General features: G+C 39.8%; 1 protein-coding gene across 1 annotated transcript in view; it reads left to right on the top strand.

The window, feature by feature from the left end:
- Nucleotides 1-21,398, top strand: part of TTC27 (tetratricopeptide repeat domain 27) — a 95,747-nt gene that overhangs the window by 56,238 nt on the left and 18,111 nt on the right. The window contains exons 11-13 of the mRNA XM_005886046.2: nt 76-171; nt 3,080-3,202; nt 11,392-11,619. Coding sequence (XP_005886108.1) covers nt 76-171; nt 3,080-3,202; nt 11,392-11,619 — 447 coding nt within the window. The remainder of the gene's footprint in view (nt 1-75; nt 172-3,079; nt 3,203-11,391; nt 11,620-21,398) is intronic.

The following is a 21,398-nucleotide window of genomic DNA, read 5'->3' as shown; positions in this document are numbered from 1 at the left end:
TTTAATCTTTTAATTTAAAAAAGATTATATATATAATCTTATATATATATTCTGATTAGGATGTGTGCTCTTAAGGCTCTTGCAGACCAATTTGAAGACAAGACTACATCTGTATTGGAGCGTCTGAAGATTTTCTATTGCTGTCAAGTACCACCTCACTGGGCCATTCAGGTATTGTTGTTTGTCATTGGGTATACTTTGCTTTTGAAGATAAATGTATTAGAAAATAATGATTTCCAATGTATGTCTGTTTTCAGATATTTCAGTGAAAAGAATTAAAATAGCTGGGGAAGTCCATTACTTCAAATAGCTATTTTGATTAAAGTGATATTAGACTTTTAAAACATTTTAAAAAGAATTTAAAACTAGATAAACAGAATCCTTGAAATTAAATAATAGAACCACAGACGCTTTCATTTTCAAAATAACTTTTTACATTTAAAAGCCCTGTAAGGATTTTCTGCCAAATAATGAACCTTTAAACCAGGTTATTTACAGAGTGTAAAAGAAAGCATTTATTTCATACTCTATTGTAAGATATCCTTAACTACTTTCCTCTTCTTGAGGATATGAGATTACCTATTGTAGCTCCTAACTCCATGTTGGGGTGGAGATTCTGACCCCCTGACCCATTCATTGATCCATAGTTCTCCTGTGTTATAGATGTGGTTCCCTATTTTGTAAAATTTTTAGCACTGAAGGCGATTTAGACACTTGGTCCAATTTCTTAATTTTACAGAGAAGAAAATTGAGGCTTTTGTACACTTTTCCAATGTTGGTCACATAGCTGTTCATAAACTAAATCTCTAGTTTCCCAACTTTTAGTCCAGTTTACCTCCTTTCCTTATCTCTTCATTACAGCCATTAATAACAACTTTTACTGCACGCTTAGTGTGAGGCATGCATTTTGTTCTGCATCTCACACACATACTCTTATTTTATTGTAACAATTTTGTGAAATGCCCCAATTTGTAGGTGAGGAAGCTATGGCACAGAGATGTTAGGTGGAGCCAAATGATGCCAGCCAGAAATTCCTAGATTATTTAGTAACTATTGTCATTTGAACCAGCTTTAGAGTTATAAATGCCAGCCACCATCCAGTGACTCAGAGTCCCCATTGTAAGATTTCTTAGAGTCATTTATATTAAGCACAGGAGACTTAGGGGGTTTATTATACATTGGAATTCACATTATCTATTGAAGGAGTCTTGATAAAATGTAGACACTTAAAAATCTTTGTTATATCACCTGAAAGGAGTAGCTTCTTTTTAAAATATATATATATATATATTTTTATTGATTTCAGAGAGGAAGGGAGAGGGAGAGAGAGATAGAAACATCAATGATGAGAGAGAAACATTGATTGGCTGCCTTCTGCACGCTCCACATTGGGGATCAAGCCTGCAACCTGGGCATGTGCCCTGACCGGGAATCAAATCTTGACCTCCTGGTTCATAGGTCGATGCTCAACCACTGAGCCATGCTGGCCAGGCAGGAGTAGCTTCTTCATAAAGAAAGTTTAACAGCTGGAACTTTTGGCATGCTGTTGACCATGATCTCTGAAATGTCTGAAGTGCCCTGTACTGTGTGGTCTGTGGTGGATAAAGCTCTCAGACTCTCTGCTATTATTCTGACAAAACATGTCTGTTGAGGGTGTAGCTTTTAATATGTTTTTGAACAGAAGCTTAAATTATATACTGTTCAAATAGAATTAGGGCTAATTAAATACTGTTCAAATAGAATTTAGTCTAAATATTTATTTTAATCTGCTTTGGAAGCTGTGGATTTTAGGGTTTTTGGGTAGTTACATAAATATCCTCTTTCATTAAGAAATTAAGTCATTTTTTCTGTCATATGAAGTAACCATATCTTTAAGTATTATTTTCAAAGGTCAAGAAGTAACAACATAGTTTACTGTAAAAAGAGAATTAGTCTTTACTGCTAGCCAGCCTTATGCTTAGATGCCATAATTTTCTTTATTAAATGAAAAATTTAAACCACTGAACTGCAAGGATTTATTCCACATACCATGCTCAGTTTTTAAAAATGTCCAGTCAAATATCCTAAATATCCCAGCCAAGTTCTCTAATACTTTATACTTCATGAGATACAAAAGAATTGGACCAGCCCCTTTATTTATTTTGATAATATATTATAATTTTCAAGTATATTTCATTTAGTCAATCCCAGATTTTCCATATCCATTAGCTTCTTAGCTCTTTTCTTTATCATAGATATTTTCATTTATTTCAGAGAGTAAGGGAGAGGGAGAGGGAAATAGAAACATCAGTGGTGAGAGAGAATCATTGATCGACTGCCTCCCACAGGCCCCACACTGGGGATCGAGCTTGTGACCTTCTGGTTCATAGGTCCATGCTCAACCCCTGAGCCATGCCAGCCGGGCAACTTCTTAACTCTTAATATGTATTGACTTTTGGAAGAATAGTAAAAGTGTATTTAAGCGAAAACAACACAAGAACCTCACCTGCTTTTAAAACTTTTCTAATATTTTTTTAATTTCCTTTGAATAAATACCCAGAAGTGGAATTGGCTAGATGTTTTGGTAGTTCTATTTTCAAATTTTTGAGGAGCCTCCATACTATTTTCTATAGTGGCTATGCCAATTTACGTTTCCACCAACAGTGCACAAGGGTTCACTTCTCCACATCCTCGCCAATACTTGTTATCTCTTATCTTTTTGATAATAGCCATTCTAAGTAGGGCTTTAAAAATTGATTTATTGGCTCTCAGCTTTACAAATCAGAGATTGTCATATATAGAATCTCTAGGTAAGAAAGAAATACTGAATTTGCTTTTTAAATTCTGAGTTGTTGGGAAAAAATGATATATTGAGTATTTTGAACTGTGTCTATATTGTTTATTAATCCTTTACTTCCTATAAAGTAAAGGTAACTATTGAATAATTGCAAATTCCTAGTTGGTTGATGTTGAATTATATAAAGTATACATTTATTACAATAAGCAGACCCTTGACTGGCAGATTAGATAAACATGCAAGTGAAACAGAAATCTGTCTTTGCATAAAGAAATGTTCATTATTTTAACTTGATTTTTCTAGCGCCAACTTGCAAGTTTACTCTTTGAGTTGGGATGTACCAGTTCGGCCCTTCAGATATTTGAGAAACTAGAAATGTGGGAGGATGTTGTCATTTGTTATGAAAGAGCTGGACAGCATGGGAAGGTATGTAATAATAACATTCTCTGTGCTGGTAGGAGCCTCCGTCTTCGAGCACCTTCTCACTGGGTCTCTTGTTAAGCCTACTTTTGCCAACAGTTCACTTATATCCCTTTTTCTACTCACCCCCCCACCCCCAAATATCTTTTTAATGTTTTCTTTTTAATGATTTCTGTTTATATGTCTGCATGGGTATATATATGAGAAAAGCCGGCCAAAGTTGATATGGTATTTGACGTTTAAGAATGAGTAATGAAAGCTTAAAGACATTTCACATTTTGATCTCTTTTCTTTATGACTCTCCTCCTGTAGGACAACTTCACACGGAAAGATTAGGAGTTATTTTCACTGTCGCTGGGTTGTCTGCTGATCAGAGGGTGTGGGTCTGAAGGAAGGTTGTCTGGGAAGGAGAGTGGCTGGCTGGTTCTGTAGAAGAAAATCCAAAGGGTGTGATGACCACTGGGGGCAGAAGAGTTGTTAGGTGTATAGAGTACATTTAATTCCACCTTAAATTCGGTCAGGAGGGAAAATGTTGCAATATTGCATCTGTTATTAATCTGTTGTTTTCCCCCTCATAAATGAACAAGATTTTAAAAAGAATAGGGGGCTCCATACTGTGAATATTTGTTAAAACTGACACATTGAAATCATGTGTTAATTTTGGATTAAAACTTTAAGTGACTAAATTTCTATCATAAGTATAGTATGCAAAAAGAGTAAAACCCATAAATTGGGTCATTTATATCTATAGTCAACCTTTCACCATCACCATAAAAAAGAGAAAGAGTGGTACAAGTACATGTGTGTCTGTTTTGCAAATACCTTCTACAGAGTGTCAATTTTAGACTAGTAGTAGAAGTTACATTCCTTTCACTAATCATTAATGGCAGTGAAGGTCTTTGAGTTGTATTGACTGAAGGAGAAACTAGTTTGGAAGTAAAATTTTACTGTAAAAGATTATCCTAATATATAAAGAGCCATAATGTCCAAAACGACCGAATGGATGACAACGCCAGACTGCAAGCGCAGTAGGCTCGGGTTGGCGGGGACTGGAAAGCGGGCTGAACTGCTGACCTCTTGGTCCCTCCTGGGTCGCGGGCGCTACTACGACCCAGCACAGACTGCTGCCACCAAGGCGGGTGCGATGCGATTGGTCAGGGGGGCCTCGCCATCGCCCCACGATCGCCCTGCTGAGGGAGTCCCAGACTGCGAGAGGGCGCAGGCCGGGCTGAAGAATCCCCCCTCCCCCCCGCCAGTGCACGAATTTTGTGCACCGGGCCTCTGGTGTAATTATAATGTTTTCATCCTGGGAAAGAGCTTCATAATTACCCATTCCAGCTCCCTATTTTTTCACATAAAGAAAGGGGTCTCTAATGATTTGCCTCAGATCACAAGGCCAGTTATTGATCATTAACTTGAGAGGTTGCATGGCACAGTGGTTAAAAGTGCAGCTCTAGTCCCAGGTTATCTTGATTCAAATGCTGGACTTGACACATGCTAGCCATGTGATTTTGGGCAAGTTACCCCCATGCCTCAGTTTTCTCACCTAGAGGCACATAATCTATGACCTTATAGGTTTTCATGACATAATGTATATAAAATACATAGAATTGTGCTTTCCTCATGGTGCTACATGAGTGTTTGCTGCCATTGCTGCGATTCTAAGACACATTTTTTCACATTTGAACATCTCTGAATTTGGAATGTATCTAACACTTGATGGCACCTCCCAGTTGCTATCAGTGAGGTGGCCGCCTGGCCAGGCTGTCATTGCCTGTGCTTGTACAAGTCCAGTTGTGGCCATATTTCATACCATCACTATGATTGCATTATGTGCATGGTGTCAGTGCTACATGGGTTGGATGTAATTGCCATTTTAAATATTTTCAGAAAGATCCCATTATAAGTTAGTATTGAGACAGAAAGTTATTGAACAGACAGGAAAGGAGAGAAGCAAAGTAAGAAATGTAAATTTGATATTAGGGAAGTAAACATTTGTTATTGGAGAAATCATCACAATTCCATTTACTTTTCCTTAAAAACAACAACTAGGTGCTTTGTGGGAGCTAAGAAAATAAGATACCCCTAAGTAAATGAATCTTATTCTGTACAATTCTGTATATAAAGAAAGGCTGCCATTTTTAATGTCAAGCACTATATTGAAAGAGGGCAGGAAAAATTGCCAATTTATTTGAATAGATTGAAAAAATATCAAAGCAATGAGAGGCTGATGTGATCTATTCAAGGCATTATGTCATAATTTAATTGAAAGCATTTTTCTTTATTAGTTAAGAGTTAGTCCTATAATTGATGGCATTCCAAATTTGATGAGATATAGTATGTTTTTTCAGGGACTTAAAATATTTTTAGGGTCCATTGTCTGGCACTGAAGTAGTATTCAGATGTTTGTTTAACAAAGGAATGAATGGGTGAATGAATATCTTGATCCTGCTAGTCTGATGTACTTCTCATTACATCATTCTTCAATATGCTAGTCTTTTACATTGGTCAGTAAACATAAATAATACTGTATATAAAAATATGGTGGTTTTTTGAAATAATTGAACAAGTTGGTGAATCACAAATACCCAAAGCCTATTTTGAAATATTACATTTGTTTAATTATTTTTAGAAAGTATGGAAAGGAGAGACTTTCTCTAACTGCAGAAGCAAACATATAATGAATCTATTCTTTTCAGATAATAGATTTGACTATGTCCTCAGAGTAATTGTAGCATTATTTTTTTTTAATTTGCACATGTTTTTAACCTTGTAAGAAATGTCTTATAATAATGATAAATTTCCATGTTTATAATTATTCTAGAAAATGCACATATTTTAATTTTTAGGAATGTATAATTATTTACTTTGTTTTAAGTCTTTTGTGAGTTACAGCCAAACATTTCTCAAAATCCTGATTTTAAAGTTTGATTTTAGCATTTTATTTGCCACATAAAAGACTTCCCTTACCTATTTGTTTGTCATATGCTATATTAGCTGATCAGTTTAACCATAAGACCCTAAAAAGTTTTGCTTCAAGTTGGAAGCAAAAGTTTTATTTCTAAAACAGCTGAGATTCTTTTAGTAATTGGTTATGTGCCAGTAGTTGTCACAATACAATTTTAATTATTTAATTTAGTGCTTAATGGCATAATTTCTTTTTAAAAGGCAAATTTGGAAAAGTACCTAATTCTAATCATAGTGTTTTGGTGCTTATTTTTTCACCTGCTATTGTAGGGTCTCAGATTTTCTAATTTAGGAATTACCTATGGAAATTCTCATTATTTAATGACCATTGGCAAAATAGCTAAGGTTAATTTTGCTTGACCTTGGGGTCAGACCTGGCTCTCATCTGTTAGCATTTAATTTTTAAAAATTATCTGGCACACTATAGCAGTTTCCCCAACATGTGGGCAACTTATTTTGTTGAACAAATTTGGTCCCTAAATGAAAGATAAAGACTGCACTGGCTGGCATAAGGTGGTTGTAAGGGATGGGGGTGAAGGGGGTGGAGGGAGAAGGGTTGGGGCCTCTCTTGTTTTTAACAAATAAGGTTTACCTGCGATTATGTCGTTTTTTCTTTTATTATGCTACATTTGCACATCATTGTCGCCATGGGCTCTTAAATATTGTTCTTTAAGTTGTAAGTAAATGTTTTTAACCTTTAACATTTTTAACAGCTGGGATTCTTTTAGCAGTTGGTTTGGGTTTTTTGTTTTTTCTTCTTCTAAAATAGTTTTTTATATGATTGAAAGGATTTCCTACAAGCTATTTTCCCACACTTCAGAATGATCTTCCTAAAAGACTAATCTGTTCATGTCATTCCCACAGTCTTCAGTAACTTCCCTTTGTCTCCAGGATTAAGTCTGAGCTCTTTAACAGGACTGGAAGTCTTTTATACAAAGTATGCCCTTCAGTCACAATGAGATGAAATTAGAAATCACTGACAGAATGAAATTTGAGGAAGTCACTAATATGTAGAAATTAACACACTCCTGAAAAACCAATAGGTCAAAAAAGAAATCACAGGGAAATTAAAAACACTTTGAGATAAATTACAAATACATATGTATTTGTAATTGATGGGATGAAGTGAAAGCAATTCTTAGAGGAAAATTTATAGCTATAAATGCCTATATTGAAAAAGGAGAAAGATTTCAAATCTATCACCGAATTTTCCACCATAAAAAACTAGAAAAAGACGAGTAAACCAAAAGTTGGTTCTTTATACTCCAAGTACTAAAATCAGAAATAAAAGAAGAGAAATTACTACAGAAATAAAAAGGATTATAAGAAAATACTATACTCCACAGGTATCCCACATTTAAAATAGGACCTGAGACTCAGAATATCAAATCATACCCTTAAAGAATTTGCAGAATAAAAAACTACCATTCTACAAATATTTATTTTACTTCTAATTGGACTGTATTTTAGACCATGAAGATTCACCAGAGTCCAAAGATATATAGCACAGACCTAATATTTGCAACCCTTGTCAAAGAAAACAAAAATTACAAATGGAAGATTATTAGTAATCCTGAGAAACTTCACATTTGGAAACGCTAAGGTACTGAGGATTTCAGATGCTCCCTCCACCAGATACCTACCTCAACACTTGTAAGAAAAAAGAAAATAGAGAGTGGGTGGTTTGCAATTTCTGGTTACCAAACAATGTCAATTCCAGGTATTTTATCCACTGGAAGACAGTTCTGGAGGGCCAGAGTAGGGCAGCTTCTAAAGGCCAGAAACACCAGAGCAGTGACTTCGTCTGAACTGGCCTCTTTTTCCCTCAAATTCCTATCCCACATTTTTCTGTTAGAAGTCAATTCTCTCTCCTAGAGATCTTCCACTTCTTTGTCCTGCCAACAGAATTATCTTTCCCAAGGGCAATGCTTGCAGGCAATATATTTCTTCCTTCAATTAGTTGCATTGCATTCCTCAGTCTTCTTCACTCTCTGCAAATGTTCTCCTACCTCCTCCACTTACCCACTCAATTTACATAATTTATTATCCAATAAAAAATTACAAAAGATGTGCCCAGTGAACATTAATAAAGCATAAGGGTTTGTAATGTCACTTTTGCAATATTAAATATGGGAGGCCAGAAACCTTCACAGAATGAAAAAGCTTTGGTATTTATGGCTATGGGTTGCTACTTCCCTATGGGAAAATATAGATGTGTACCCAAGATAGGGCCGCAAGAAATTTGTCACCTAAATGTCTTTTCAATGGGATAAAAATACATTCCCAAACATACAGTCATACTTACATAGGCAACTGGCCGCAATGAATCTGAAGTGCTTGTAAGAATCCTGTCAGCTGCAAACCCCAAAGCCCACTTCCCTGCGCACACACATATATATTTCACATGTGGGCTGTTTCAACAGTCTGTTCTATTTTGCAATTGTATGCAACTAATTATTCTTCTTAATACAAATTTGTGGCAATGACTACACATAGTGAATCTAAGTATAACATTAAGTCAGCCAAGACTTAAGCAGAACCTACAGTTATGACTAGAATAAATTACACTCGATTTACTTTACCTGAGAAAGTTTCTGCTCACAGCGAGGGTCACATACTCAAGTGCCCAGAGGTCCTTGCCAATTGCTGAGAATGAATGAAACAGGCTGGGGAGTGAGTATACAAAAGAGGAGCCGCGGCTCAACTCCAACCAATTAATACAACAATGTGGGAATTTGACCAGTGTTTCCACGTCATTTGATTCTTTGAGAGATGCCAAGAAATCTAGATTTTTAAACAAAACAGCCTGAAAATGTTTACTCTAATTTTTTTTAAAACACTGCGTAAGCCAAACAAAATACCTCTTACAACTTCAGACCTAGAGCATTAAATTCCCATCTCATAGTGGACACCAGTTGCTTTTTTCCTGCTCAGCAACCCTTCCCTGATCGTCTGATAACAGAACTCCTCTCCCTGAGGAGAACCCTTTCCATGTGGTTCTTTCAGAGACGAGGACACATGACTCAGGCCCTCCAGTCTTCAGTGGAACCTTTCTGTTAGCCTTGAATTGACTCTGTTTGCATTGGGATTACTAAACTTGGGCCCTTCTTGTTTGCTCATGGAGAGCTACAAAGGCATGATGACATCGTCCCAGCCCCTGGATACAGCTATCATGATAGGTCTATAAGAGTTTTCAGGTGCATGAATCAATAAGTCACCCCCCCCTTTTTTTTTTGCCTAAGCTATGTTGGTTCTCTTACAACCAAAACACTTAATAACACATCCCTAGAAAACTGTTACATAATCCATCCTACAGTCTTCCAACCATAAGATCTGTGAGGATGTAGGTGCCTTTAGTCTGAAAGGCAGTTCGAATGCCAAAGACCAGTGTTTCCACATCATTTGATTCTTTAAGAGATGCCAAGAAATCTAGATTTACTCACTGTATGCCCTTCTTGGCTGTGATTTGTGCCTTGATTCTGTGAATTAGCAGAAGGAACTGAAAATTCTAGTATATGGTAAGAGTGGCGCTCATCTGACTTTGCCTCTGGTCAGTATATAAAAATGGGGAATTGGCAAACCAACAACCGTAAGAAGCCCTCCTGGCAAAGAATGAAGGTGGGAAATGAGCTCTAGGCCCAGAGATGGTATTAACTATAAAGAGCCTTTGAGGACTACAGAAATGACAGGGGTGGGTTTAACAGCTAGCGGTTTGTTCCAAGGGGACAGGAAAATGGTCAGACTAAGAATTTAATAGAGTACTAATAGTCAGATTTGTCCACCTGACAATAGCTTTAGGCTTTAAAAAAAATGTGTGCGTGTCTGTGTGGGCGCATGCGCGCGAGCTTGCTCACACATGCTGCTAAATCAACAACTTGGGGCACATTTTCTAATTTCAGCCTTCTTCCCTGAAGCAGGCAGCAAAGATGGATTCTGTTTTTTGCTATAGTAGAGGCTAGTTCTCAAAGACAGAGAGATGTTTACCAAGCATTTACTATGAGCCAGGTACCTCACTGGACATTTGGCCAGTTGTTATTATGGAAAATAATAAAGTAACTAATAAATAATAATACAAAAATAGACTGTTTCGCATTGATTAGCTTAATGGCCACTTGTGATGTGAGAAAGGTGAGGTGATACAATAATAACTGTAAATGAATATTGGTAAATTGGAGATGCACATGAGTAGCCCTAGAGCAGTGATGGCGAACCTTTTGAGCTCGGCGTGTCAGCATTTTGAAAAACCCTAACTTAACTCTGGTGCCGTGTCACATATAGAAATTTTTTGATATTTGCAACCATAGTAAAACAAAGACTTATATTTTTGATATTTATTTTATATATTTAAATGTCATTTAACAAAGAAAAATCAACCAAAAAAATGAGTTCGCGTGTCACCTCTGACACGCGTGTTATAGGTTCGCCATCACTGCCCTAGAGCAATCATTAAAAAATAATAAAATGGTGTACCTAGTATAGTTAAAAGGCAATAGAGGAAATAAGACGAATGACTAGAACATACTTGATTAACCCAATCAGATGCCTTACCTTGCACATGGAACTGGTGAATCTGAAGTCATCTGTACTATAATTCAGCAGTCCTACAGAAAATGAGTATTTGTGATTAGTTATCTAATCTAGTTGGATTTGAAGACAATGAGGATCCAGTGATCATGAGAGAGAACACTGCAAGCACTTCTGTAACCAGTTACTATGATGGGCATTGCTTAATTGCAGACCTCAGAATCCACTTGAACTGGTTAAAGCAGGAAAGAACTTATTAAGTGAACTAGCCTTTAGAATTTCTGGGAGGGAGTGCGTATCTAGTTTCAGTGCCATGCTGCCAAGAGAATGCCTTCAACTACACTGGAAGATCATTTCAGCAAAAATCCTGCTGTGGCTACAGTCTGTTACATAATTTGGTTGAATATATCTATACCTATTTATATATAAATTTTTATATATAAATAGAGAGAGAGAATGTGACCTTACAGAGTTATAGTTAGATACATTAATAACTATTATCTGCAATAAGGGAATTATGTGGATATTTTAAAACTTCATATTTATTTTGGTTATTTTCTTATTCAGCCTGTGTTCTAAATGCATGAACTAACCTGGTCATCTTAAACATTGAAAATGAAGTTTTGGATCATGTGAGTTAAAAGATGTTTACCTTTATACAATAAACTTAAAAGCAATTTAGTTATTTCTGTTGTTAATTCTAGGCAGAAGAAATCCTTAGGCAAGAGCTGGAGAAAAAAGAAACGCCAAGTTTGTACTGCTTGCTTGGAGATGTCCTCCGTGACCACCGCTGCTATGACAAGGCCTGGGAGCTGTCCCGGCACCGCAGTGCCCGTGCTCAGCGCTCCAAGGGCCTCCTTCACCTGCGGAACAAGGAGTTTAAGGAGTGCGTGCAGTGCTTTGAGCGCTCGGTGAAGATCAATCCCATGCAGGTTAGACAGTTCACCAAACCCCATCTGCTCTCGGCACTAACGGTTTTCTTTCTTTTTGTTTTGTTTTGTTAATTCTCACCGGAGGATATTTTTCCATTGATTTTTAGGGAGAGTGGAAGAGAGAGGGAAAGACAAAGAGAAACATCGATGTGAGAGAAACACATCGATTGGTTGCCTCTTGCACAAGCCCTGGGCCGGGGAGGAGCCTGCAACCTAGGTACATGCCCTTGACCCAAATCAAACCTGAGACCCTTTGGTCCACAGGCTGACTCTCTATCCACTGAACCAGACTGGCTAGGGCCTAACAGTTCTTTGATTTAGATTCTTCCTGAATGAGTACCTACTTTCTGTCCTACTGGCTGGTGAGCTTGTCTTTGATTGCTAAGAACTTCATCTCTGATACACTTTTTGCTTGTGAGCAAAAGTCGACTCTCTGTTGTGTTTTTTTATTTTGTTAGTTTTGTTAATCATGCTTAAGGCAAATACAGCTATTAAAATTAAGTTCCATTTTGAAAAGATACATTAGGAAGGAAATGAATCAAAATTGCAGACAGTATAGGATTCTGCAAGTAACTGCTGAAATCAATAATGAAAGAAAAACTTTTATATAAATAAAATAGGGTAACATAGAATGGATCGTTGATCATCATAAGAAGAAATGTTTACCAAGCATTTACTATGAGCCAGGTACCTCACTGGACATTTGGCCAGTATTTGAAACCACATGGTCTGCCTCTGGAACCTGCACTTCTTTTTTTTAAAATTGTGGTAAAAAGCGCATCACAACAATTTTTTCATCGTAACCATTTCTAAGTGTAAAGTTCAGTAGTGTGAAGTATGTTCACATTGTTGTGCGAGCATCACCACCATCCATCTTTATGTTTTTCTCTTGCAAAACAATAACTCCCTATCCCCCTGTCCCTCTAGTTGCTGACAACCATTCTACTTTCTGCCTCTGAATTTGACTACTCTTAAGTACCTCATATGAGTGGAGTCATATAGTATATTTCCCTTTGTGACCGGTATAATGTCCTCAAGAATCATCCATGTTGTAGCATGTGTCAGAATCTCCTTCCTTTTTAAGGCTGAATTCCATTGTATGTATGTACCACATTTGTTTGTCCCTTCATCTGTCAGAGGACACTTACTCGGGTTGCTTCAACCTCTTGACTATTGTGAATAATGTTCCTGTGAACGTGAGTATGCAGAAATGGCCATTTTAGAACATGGTAGACTCAGAGCATGTCTTTTACATTGAAAAAACATCAGAAGTACATTTTTTATGACAGGTTAGGCTGATGCTTACTTTCCTCACTCTGAGTAGCAAATATCTTCCAAATCAGGTGGCGGGGAAAAGCCTTTGTCTCCCTTGAATATTTTAGGCACATCCCTGCCTCACAGTTACAGCACTTGCTCTTCCTTTGCCTGGAATGTTCTTCTTCTAGGTATCTGTATACCTTGCTCTGTAGCCTCATTCAAGTCTTTGCTCAAATGACACTTTCTCAGAGAGGCCTTCACCTCCTCCTTATACTCCTTAATTTCCTTCCCTGCTTTATTTTTCTTCATGGCACTTAGAACCTTCTAATATTACGTATAGCTTACATTAAAAAAATTATGTGTATCCTCCACCTGAAACAAGTCCCATGAAGGCAAAAATTTTTATCTGTGAGTTTTAATTGTATTTTTGTAGTGCTATAACAGCATCTATCACATATTGGATAGTCAATAAATATTTGTTGAATGAGTGAATAAATAATATTTTTAACCAATTATTCAGTCAAATATATATGATTGTTTGCTGTGCACACACCGTTGAGCCAAAGGATGAAGCAGTAGCAACAGATCACCAGATAGTTCTGTTTGTACCCTCTGGTACAGTCTAGTGAAATGAACACAGATAAAACTGGCCAATTACACAAGGCATCAAAGAAATACCAAGTGAATTATTTATAAAGCACTAGTTATATAGAAGCCAAAGAGAATATTTCTGCCCCCTGGTAGACATTGGAGAGGATGTTGAATTTGGCTTTGAAGGACAAATAGTACTTAAAGAGGCCAGGGGAGGGGCAGGGGTGAGAGCATTTCAGGCAGGTGAACAGTCTGAGCAAAGCCTAGAAACAGAAAAAGTAGGTAGGTGTGTGTGTGTGTGTGTGTGTGTGTGTGTCCTGGAGGAGCGGAGGGGTGAGTGAATAGGCTTTTTAGAGTCAAAGGGAATAGAGCCGTTCCAGTGGGAAAGCTAGCCCGGAGCCAGATTACAAAAGGTCTTAAATGTGACTTTTTATTTGGCAGATAGGGGCCATCGAGGGGTTGGTTTGTGTTTGGCTTCGTTTTTGAGGAAGGAATGTGGTGCGCATGGAGGTAATTTGGGAATATTGCTTTGGCAGCAGGATGTAGGCAGGGCTAGGAAACTGTAGCAGCATCTAGCACGGCAGTGTCAGTGTGGAAGGGGCAACAGGAAAGAAGGGATGGATGTGAGGGAATTTGCAAGGCAGGACTTGACAGGACTTAACCGTCTCATTATATAATTTTGAATTAATTACTTAGTGAGACAAAAAATGACAATTGTTTAAAGCAGTACAAACAGATGTTATGTGAGGGTATTTTGCAGTGTGTCATATGGATCCAATTGCGGAGGCTGTGAGCATGCCAGAATGTGCAGGCATTTGATCTGCAGTTGTACAGACTACTGCAGAGGCAGACACCGCAGACTTGTCCTAGCTGGGGTCCAAGTTTGAACTGTCTCTGAAGAAGGACAGCTCCTATGTGCTGTTCTCTCCTGTAAGTCCTGGAATAAAAGGAAAACTGAATTCCACCCTCTTTTCTCACACATGCCCATGCAATTAGGTTTAATAACAAAATTTAGGCAAAATGAGAGTGATATTTGAATGGTTCTTGTGCATCATAACGACTTTCTGAAATCAAAGTGGTATAGAAATACCATTTAAATGCATCATCTCTGCATCTATGGCCATTTGTTAGATGTGTGTACCATTTACAGCATTAGTGCTTTGGAGAGTACTGTCTGTCGTTCACTTATAAATTCATCAGAAACATGTCAGTGACATGGTATTAGAATGACCAAGGAACTGATTAGGATACACGAATACCTAAGAAAAAGAAACATTAATTCTGTAATATATTGAAGAAATGTGCAGATGTCACAAATGTATAGCTTCATTAATGTTCCTTTTGTTAGTTTTAAATGTTCAGGTAATCAGCATTTAAAATTTTTTAATTTTAATGTAAAGTATTTTTATTTTTCAAAAATAATTTTAGTTTTGAAAACAGTTTTCAAATGTAATGATCTTATAGATCCCTGATATAGTAAAACCAGTTTGTTGATCAATAACTTGTTGGCCAATAAATAAAGTCTTTTTTAAGTCATATAATTTTAATTATTTTTAATGTCCCATTTCACTTGCAAAATATTGCAGTTTGAACAGTATATTATGTGGTTGCCTGACTACGCGTTATCGAGATCCTGCTGTGTACCAGGCATGGACGTGGGAATGAATTAGGCCGCGTCAACCTATCAGCAGCGAGCAGAGCGTTTCCGCCGGGAAATGATAGGGACAGAACTCGTTGGTGGGGAGCCTTAAATGCCTTTCTTCAGGGTTATCTACCCCGCTGGATGTGGAAGTCTGTTGTGGTTTTGAATTAAAGAGTGAGTGATACGACGAGCAGTACTTCAGGAAGTTTAAATAAAGAATGAGTGTCATGGATGAGTGACCAGTGCTTTAGCAGTGAGGATGGAAAGGTAGCACAGGTTGAAGCCTCATTACAAAGGGAAGTTTTCTGGGCTTTAATCTTTGAACTGGTAGGACTGAGAGTCCAAGAGGATGTCAGTTTTCTCAATTTCTTATTAAAAAGGAAAATGTCCCTGTTGATAGATAGAGATTTCAAGAGGAAGGGAAAATACATATTTGCGTGGGATGGTGCTGTGATTTTGTATGCTGACTATGAAGAGGTGTTGCTGTATCTAACTAAAGCTGTCTGATAGATACTTCACTGGACATAGAAACCTGAAGCCCATAGTGAGGCCAGAACAGAGCTTACAGACCAGGGCTTCTCTGCAGAGTAAGGTGAAGCCATGCAAGTGAATGGATTCTTTACAGAAAACTGTTGGAAGAGAACACCAGGCAAAACACTGAACTCTGGACATCCCCAGCAGCTGGAGGAAGGGAGAAGAAAGAGCACCAGTGAAATAGGACTCGAACAGAATGCTCCAGGGTTTTGGTCTGAGAGACAGAAGGAAACCAAGGAAGGGATTCATGGGAACTTTAGGAAGATTATCAATGTTTTGGGACGACCCAGCACATGACAGGGAGTATGTTTCTGCAAGACCAGGGAATTTTAGAGAAACTGAGGCAGTCCTTCCCAGCCCATTCTTACGTAAGATCAGACCGCTATAATACTCCCTGGTTTTAATTACCCAGGGAGCTTATACTCTCTCTTGATTTGTAGGGATTGACTTTATCTTTCATTTTGGTGTTTGAAAGAAGAAAATGTTATTTGAACTGGAGTTCCATGGTTTCTGTTGAGAACGTGTATTAGTTGTGGTGGGAAGACTCAAGGAGATGGGAGCTTACATTCCAATGGAGAAGACAGAGTGAACATATGTGAATAATATGTAGAGAAAAAAGGGATTCTTTCCTTTGTGTTCTTCATTTCTCATATTGGTAAGCAATAAAAAATGAAACTGTTAAGGTCTAACTTGCATAACTGCCAAGAAATACAAGCCCTGGGATAACATCTGGGCCGTAGCTGTGACTGGGAGGTAGAAAGAGGGCAGGAGCTTTGCTGCCATAGGCCTGATGCTGAATCCTCATAATCCCAAGGAATATGACGTAGGTGAATCACTTCATTTTCTGGGCTTCAGTGTCCTCATTTGTAAAGTGGAGATTATAATCCCTCTCTCAATTTGCTGCTGGGGAAATTAGAGCTAAGCTATGTAAAGTATCCCCTTCAGTTCCTGGCTCATAGTAAGTTCTCAGTCATAGATGTTACATGGTGGGATTTCCCCATCCTGCCTAGTAGTGTGGCAATAATGGTGGTAGAAAATCATTGTTGCCTCTTTCTCTGTAGCCTAAATGACAGACCAGCACCTATAATAGCTCACATTGTGCATTCTCTGGAGGGAGTGGGCAAATGTAAGAACCAGAATAACCAAATCTAGGACAGGAATAAGAGGAGAGCATTAAACAATTAATGGCCTGTCTAGTAAAAGAAAAATGTGTGCATAAAATTTCATTGATCCTTTGGTTTAAAGGAAGGCACTGCAATAGAGGAAAATACTCCTTTAGAGAGAGAGAAAAGCTGGTAGGTTAAGATGTGTTTTTTAGGGAAAAAAACTTGGGACTTAGTAAATGAGAAATCTGGTTACAAAAGAGTTGGTGGTAGACATTTTTTAAAAAAAACTATGAGCACGCTGCATCGCTTTAGGAAAAGCTACTACCAAAGAACATTGATTATCACTCTTGGATTCGGCTTGGGTCATTTCCTGTTTAATGAAACCACATTCAACAACTGATCTGCATTTGGGGTCATGGGAATGTGTCAGGGATGTAGAAAGGAGAGAAAGAGTGTGAAGCTTGGCTTTAGGACTCCATTAAAGCATGTTAAACTTTATTATATGTGACATCAAAAAAATTCAGTCAGTCAGTCCTGTAAGGAGAATTAGCAAAAAGTGTGTGAAGAAACTGATTATTCATTCTGCAGAAACCTTGAAGGAGGAAGGAATTTTGAGTAGTAGGCTCATAATGTAAGAAAGGAAATTGTAATATAAAAGCAGATGGTACCTATTGCAGATGTGCTCTAAGTGCCTTTGTAAAAATTAACCTTTTAATTATAAAACTAATCCACCCATTGTGTAGTGATGCTTACTATTTCCTAGTCCCCTGAGTGGCACGCTTTAATTCCCACTAATTATCAAGGGTTCATAAGCATTGCAGTCACTCTCTTCATCACACGTAGCTCACACCAGGAACCAGGAACCATTGTGTGGCTTTGGGCAAATTACTTCCTTTCTAGGCCTCGTTTTCTTTTTTGAATTGACTTCTAAGGCCTCTAATTGAACAGATTCCCTTCTAGCTCCTCAAACCTGCTGATTCTAATTCTAATCTCCTTGTATAACCAGTGTACTTATTTTGCCACTAGATGGCACTATTGTAGCTTTGAACCCTATCACCTCTGGGTTTTCAGAATCTGGGGTCCCAAGGAGCCTTGGAATTTTCGGTTACTCCAACCTCCGTTAAACAGTTGGGGAACTGAGACTCAGAGGTTAAGTGACAAGGCCAAGGTCATACAGTTACACAGAACCTCTTGAATCCCAGGCATCCATCTTTCCATTTCACTGTTTCTTTAGGGAACTTAATGAGGGAAGTTCAAAGAGAGACCATATTCTCAATCATTGCTGTTCTTTTGTTAATTATGTTTAAAATAATTTAAAATCATTCTTTAAGAATACATATTATCACATTTCAAATAAATAGTTGGCCTGCTTGTGTTTTGCATTGGTTCGCTCAGGAGAGAAAGCTGAGTGTCAGCTTGTAGAGACCATCGCCCCACCTGTGACATCACAGGCTTGCCCTCGCAGTTCGCCCCGAAATAAGCCCTGCAGGAACCTCAGCCAGAGCCTCTAGCAGATGACTCTTTCTTTGTCTTGCCCAGTCCCTTTGATAAGAGGTTTGCCTTTCAGCTCTTCCTTCCAACCAAACATGGTCATCTGTTCTTCTGTTTCATCTTTGTCTACCCGCCTACTCAAGAGGGCGTGGGGGAGGGGGTTTGATATGCCCTGGTCCTTAAAAAATTGATCTTCTCAGTTTTCCAGCACCTGTTCACTGCCTTCCTCTCTTTCATCGTTAGCAAGGATGGTATTGCCATAAATCATGGCTGTGGGGGCAGGGTGGTAATAATAGTTTATGTAACAGTTTAAAATAAAAAAAGTAAAAGAGGCACCAAATAGTCTCCTTAGTCCCCAAAATTCTGAGGCCCTCAATTGAAAAGCAAGGTATGAATGCATTATTTGTGTTTTAGTGGGTCAGCTCAGCCACAGCAGTGAGAAGATCCTAGAGTTTGTTTATTTTAAAGCCATTTCATTATTTTAAAGAATAGGGTGTGTGCAAAAGTCATCCTATCTAATAATAGACAAACATGGTAATTAACCTTACCTTCGCTACCATCGCCATTGGCTGACCAGCGTGATATGCAAATTAACCTCCAACAAAGATGGTGGCTAATTTGCATACTGCAGGCAGGGCGGGACACTGGGAGCCACCATCCAGGACCCCATGTGCGACCCCAGGAGTCGCCGGAAAGCCAGGCCACAGGCAAGGAGGCCCCCCGGGACCCAGGAGCCCGTCGGCGAGGTCTGTAGGCGAAGCAGTGATCAAGCTGTGAGGGGGAGGGTGGGGGGCGGAAGGAGCTACAGGAGCAGCTCTGGCCGGAGACTGAAGACTCTGGCCGGAGCGAGGAGCAAAGACTGAAGGCTCCAGCTGCAGCGAAGACTGTGTCCAGAGCGAAGATGGAAGGCGGTGGCCAGAGTGAAGGTCTGGGTCCTGGGTGCCAGAGGAAAACTGGTGCTGGCAGCCAGGGGAAAGAAGGCCTATTGTAGGAATCTTCGTGCAGTGGGCCTCTAGTCTCATTATAATTATACTAGAGGCCCGGTGCACAAAAATTTGTGCACTGGCGGGAGGGGTGCCCCTCAGCCCCACTTGTGCCCTCTCACAATCTGGGACCCCTCAGGAGATAACGACCTGCTGGCTTAGGCCCGCTCCCGGGTGGCAGAGGGCAGGCCCAATCCCTAGGTGCAGCCCCTGGTCAGGCTCAGAGCAGGGCCGATTGGGGAGTTGGGGCGCCGCCCCCTGTCATGCACAGAGCAGGGAGGATCGGGAGGTTGCGATGCCACCCCCAGTCATGCTCAGGGTAGGGCCGATTGGGGGGTTGGGGCACCGCTCCCTGTCACACTCAAGGCAGGGTCGATGGGGAGGTTGCAGCGCCACCCCCTGTCACGCACAGAGCAGGGTGGATAGGGAGGTTGTGGCCCCGCCCCCTGTCACACACAGAGCCGCAGGGCGATCAGGGGGTTTGGGCGCTGCCCCCTGTCACGCTGCTCCAGGGGCCAGGAGGCCTCACGTCTCCGCTGATCCCAGTGCTGGGAGGCCTCACTGCTCCGCTGATCCCGGTGCCAGGAGGCCTCACGGCTCAGCTGATCCCGGTGCCAGGAGGCCTCATGGCTCCGCTAATCCCGGGTTCGGGAGGCCTCGTGGCTCTGCTGATCCCGGTGCTGGGAGGCCTCGCTGCTCCTCGATCCCGGTGGCCAGGAGGCCTCGCAGCTCCACTGATCCCAGTGCCGGGAGGCCTCGCAGCTCTGCTGATCCCGGTGCCGGGAGGCATATTACCCTTTTACTATATAGGATAGAGGCCTGGGGGCCGGCTGGTTTGCCCTGAAGGGTGTCCTGGATCAGGGTGGGGGTCCCCACTGGGGTGCCTGGCCAGCCTGGATGAGGGGATGATGGCTGTTTGCAGCTGGTCACACACCCTTCAGGGTGGGGGTCCCCACTGGGGTGCCTGGCCAGCCTGGATGAGGGGATGATGGCTGTTTGCAGCTGGTCACACACCCTTCAGGGTGGGGTCCCAACCTCTCCTTTTTTTCTTTTTCTTTTTTATTCTGGGATTTATTTACCTTCTATGGCTGTCACTGGAACTGAGAGCCGGCTTTAGCTCTGAGGCTTGGCTCCAGCTCTGAGGCCTCGGCTGCTGAAAGCAGGTATCTGGTTTGTTTGGGTTCTATAATCAAAACTCTGTTGCAACTCCAGCTCTGAGACCCGGCTGGCTGAAAGCATGGGGATTGTTTAGCTTCTATAATGGCAGCATAGTTGCTTAGAGTGCAAGCTCAGAGCCCAGCAGTGGCAGGCGGGGAACCTTGGCTTCCTCCTTCACTGGAGCAAGCAAGCCTCCTGTTCGCTTCAGCTGCCTGGCTGCCGGCCGCCATCTTGGTTGGCAGTTAATTTGCATATCGCCCTGATTAGCCAATGGGAAGCGTGTCGGAGGTACGGTTAATTACCATGTTTGTCTATTATTAAATAGGACTAGAGGCCCGATGCACAAAATTCATGCAAGAGTAGGCCTTCGAAGCCCTGCCCCGGCTTTGTCCAGAAGGTCATCCGGACAGTTGTTCTGCTGTTTGGCCATTCGGTCAATTTGCATATTACACTTTTATTATTATAGATGTTATTAGTACTATATGAAAATCTACTAGCAGTTGGTGATTTTAGGACTTTTCTTCTGATGCAAATAACTAAAACAACAACACAAATGACCAAGAGAAAAAAGAGAACCTGAATATGTATTAAGTCATCTGCCTGATTTTCATAAAATTTATTTTCATTTTAAGACCCTGATTTATAAAACATTGACTTAGTTCAAAAAATTCAAGCTAAATAGTAACCTCATTACCAGCTATAAGATAGAAGCTATAAGATAATTGCTAATTTTAGACATTTGTAACCTTTGTCTTTTCAGGTGGGTTGAAAAATCAAGTTCTTTATTTACATATTGAATTTGCATTTCCTGTTTTTTATAACAACACATGTGAAATTGTTTTGTGGGAAGTTTGTTCTTTGCTGATGCAGAAAGCAAGAAGGTTACATCCATTTTGAGAACTTGGAGGATAGTTCTTATTGTTTCTGATTTAGTCCCAGAATGAGGTATCCCTCATTCAAAATAAACTCGCTACCATAATTCATTGACTATGCTATCAGTTGTAAGAGGCACATTTA

The sequence above is a fragment of the Myotis brandtii genome, unplaced genomic scaffold, assembly GCF_000412655.1.
Source record: "Myotis brandtii unplaced genomic scaffold, ASM41265v1 scaffold953, whole genome shotgun sequence".
Taxonomy (NCBI): Eukaryota; Metazoa; Chordata; class Mammalia; order Chiroptera; family Vespertilionidae; genus Myotis; species Myotis brandtii.
The sequence above is the reverse complement of the archived record's forward strand: the minus strand, read 5'-3'. Positions and strand labels throughout refer to the sequence as shown.